Source organism: Coregonus lavaretus (assembly GCF_964263955.1).
Source record: "Coregonus lavaretus genome assembly, chromosome: 2".
Taxonomy (NCBI): Eukaryota; Metazoa; Chordata; class Actinopteri; order Salmoniformes; family Salmonidae; genus Coregonus; species Coregonus lavaretus.
The window spans coordinates 2,214,155-2,216,793 of record NC_139989.1 but is presented as its reverse complement, the minus strand read 5'-3'; the positions used below and the strand labels follow the sequence as shown (position 1 = coordinate 2,216,793).

The window sequence follows — 2,639 nt, the reverse complement described above, 5'->3', positions numbered from 1 at the left end:
TCCTCTTCCTCTCCTCCCTCCTGCTCTGCCTTCTTTTCTACAGTCTTCTTCTTAGTTTTCTTCTGAGGTGGGAGGTCGGGGAGTTTTCCAGCATGAGCGTCTCTGACCAGCTGAAGTTTCTTCTCCATCTCAGGGTTGGAGCAGATCCACTCATGCTTCTCCACCTGGTGGGAGATTTTATAGATTATTACAACATGTGACAACAATCACATACAGTAACACACAACATCAAGACAGCAGACAAGAAGAAACAGCAGTATTTTACACACACAGGCCTACTACATTATAACAGTCATGCTCCTCCACCAGTGACGCGGCCCACCACCAAGGACTGTGGGCTCTCCTTCTCCGTGGCCGAAGTGAGTAAGACATTTAAGCGTGTTAAACCCCGCAAGACTGCCGGCCCAGACGGCATCCCTAGAAACGTCCTCAGAGCATGCGCAGACCAGCTGGCTGGTGTGTTTACGGACATATTCAATCTCTCCCTATCCCAGTCTGATGTCCCCACATGCTTCAAGATGGCCACCATTGTTCCTGTACCCAAGAAAGCAAAGGTAACTGAACTAAATGACTATCGCCCCGTAGCACTCACCTCTGTCATCATGAAGTGCTTTGAGAGACTAGTCAAGGATCATATCACCTCCACCTTACCTGTCACCCTAGACCCACTTCAATTTGCTTACCGCCCCAATAGATCCACAGACGATGCAATCACCATCACACTGCACACTGCCCTATCCCATCTGGACAAGAGGAATACCTATGTAAGAATGCTGTTCATTAACTATAGCGCAGCATTCAAAACCATAGTACCCTCCAAGCTCATCATTAAGCTCGAGGCCCTGGGTCTGAACCCTGCCCTGTGCAACTGGGTCCTGGACTTCCTGACGGGCTGCCCCCAGGTGGTGAAGGTAGGAAACAACATCTCCACTTCGCTGATCCTCAACACGGGGGCCCCACAAAGGTGCATGCTCAGACCCCTCCTGTACTCCCTGTTCACCCATGACTGCGTGGCCAACACGCCTCCAACTCAATCATTAAGTTTGCAGACGACACAACTGTAGTAGGCTTGATTACCAACAATGACAAGACCGCATACAGGGAGGAGGTGAGGGCTCTGGGAGTCTGGTGCCAGGAAAATAACCTCTCACTCAACAAAACAAAACAAAGGAGATGATCGTGGACTTCAGGAAACAGCAGAGGGTGCACCCCCCTATCCACATCGACGGGACCACAGTGGAGAAGGTGGAAAGCTTCAAGTTCCTTGGCGTACACGTCACTGACAAACTGAAATTATCCACCCACGCAGACAGTGTGGTGAAGAAGGCGCAACAGAGCCTCTTCAACCTCAGGAGGCTGAAGAAAATTTGGCTTGGCACCTAAAACCCTCACAAACTTTTACAGATGCACAATTGAGAGCATCCTGTCGGGCTGTATCACCGCCTGGTACGGCAACTGCACCGCCCGCAAACGCAGGGCTCTCCAGAGGGTGGTTCGGTCTGCCGAACGCATTACCGGGGGGCAAACTACCCGCCCTCCAGGACACCTACAGCACCCGATGTCACAGGAAGGCCAAAAAGATCATCAAGGACATCAACCACCTGAGCCACTGCCTGTTCACCCCACTATCATCCAGAAGGCGAGGTCAGTACAGGTGCATCAAAGCTGGGACCGAGAGAATGAAAAACAGCCTCTATCTCATGGCCATCAGACTGTTAAATAGCCATCACTGGCACATTAGAGGCTGCTGCTGCCTATTGAAATCACTGGCCACTTTAAGAAATGGAACACTAGTCACTTAAAAATGTTTACATATCTTGCATTACTGCATTCTATTCTATAATATTCTACTGTATCTTAGTCCATGCCGCTCTGTCATTGCTTGTCCATATATATATTGATTTGATTTGATTAACACTAGACATACTGCTCACCGTCTCAGTGAAGTAGTCCTTGTCGACCAGTCTGAGTCTGACACAATCCATCAGTCCGGGTAGTTCCTTCAACCTGTTCTCCACATCTTGACCGACCCACTTCTCCACTGCCTCAAACACCTCTTTCTCCGTTTCCACATTCAGCGTGTCCGCTGTCAAGATGGCTGCCAGCTCGCTGGGACCCAGCGTCAGGAAGTCGTCATCACGAGCGATGAGCTGGAAGCGTTCGCAGGCGTAGTTGCGAGCGGAGACAGCGAGGCGAGGACAGTCCAGCATCAGGCCCAGTCGGAATATAGCCAGACAATTACTGAGACTGAGTTTCTTCTGGAGGAAGGAGACACACACTGTGAAAATAGAAGGAATCTGGAACATGTTGGCGACAGAGAAGATGTCCTGGACATTCTGCTCTGTCACATTAATGGTGGAGGTGTAGAGGTACTTCAGAATCAGACCCATGACCCCCGGCTCTACATCCTCCAACACCACCTCTTGCTTCTTCTCCTCTTCCAGGTCTGACAGGAACAGGGCCCTAAAAAAGGAGGAGCAGGCACACAGCACCAGACGGTGGCAGGGGAACTCCTTGTCCTTGATCTTCAGGACACAGTCCACCAGCTTGTCATTCTCCAGTAGATCATAGAGACCGTCCTGCAACAGGGTCTGCTGGTACATCCTGGGCTCCTCGGCCGGGTCGATGGACAGAGCCAT

At 50.8% G+C, this 2,639-nt stretch overlaps 1 protein-coding gene across 1 annotated transcript in view; it reads right to left on the bottom strand.

Annotated features, from left to right (window-relative positions):
* The window catches only part of LOC311099731 (kelch-like protein 40b), a gene marked incomplete at its 5' end in the record, with an annotated part of 22,100 nt that extends 19,461 nt beyond the window's left edge, over positions 1 to 2,639 (bottom strand). Inside the window, 2 exons of the mRNA XM_084140469.1 lie at positions 1 to 164; positions 1,935 to 2,639. The exon at positions 1 to 164 is cut by the window's left edge and continues 271 nt beyond it. Coding sequence (XP_083996595.1) covers positions 1 to 164; positions 1,935 to 2,639 — 869 coding nt within the window. The remainder of the gene's footprint in view (positions 165 to 1,934) is intronic.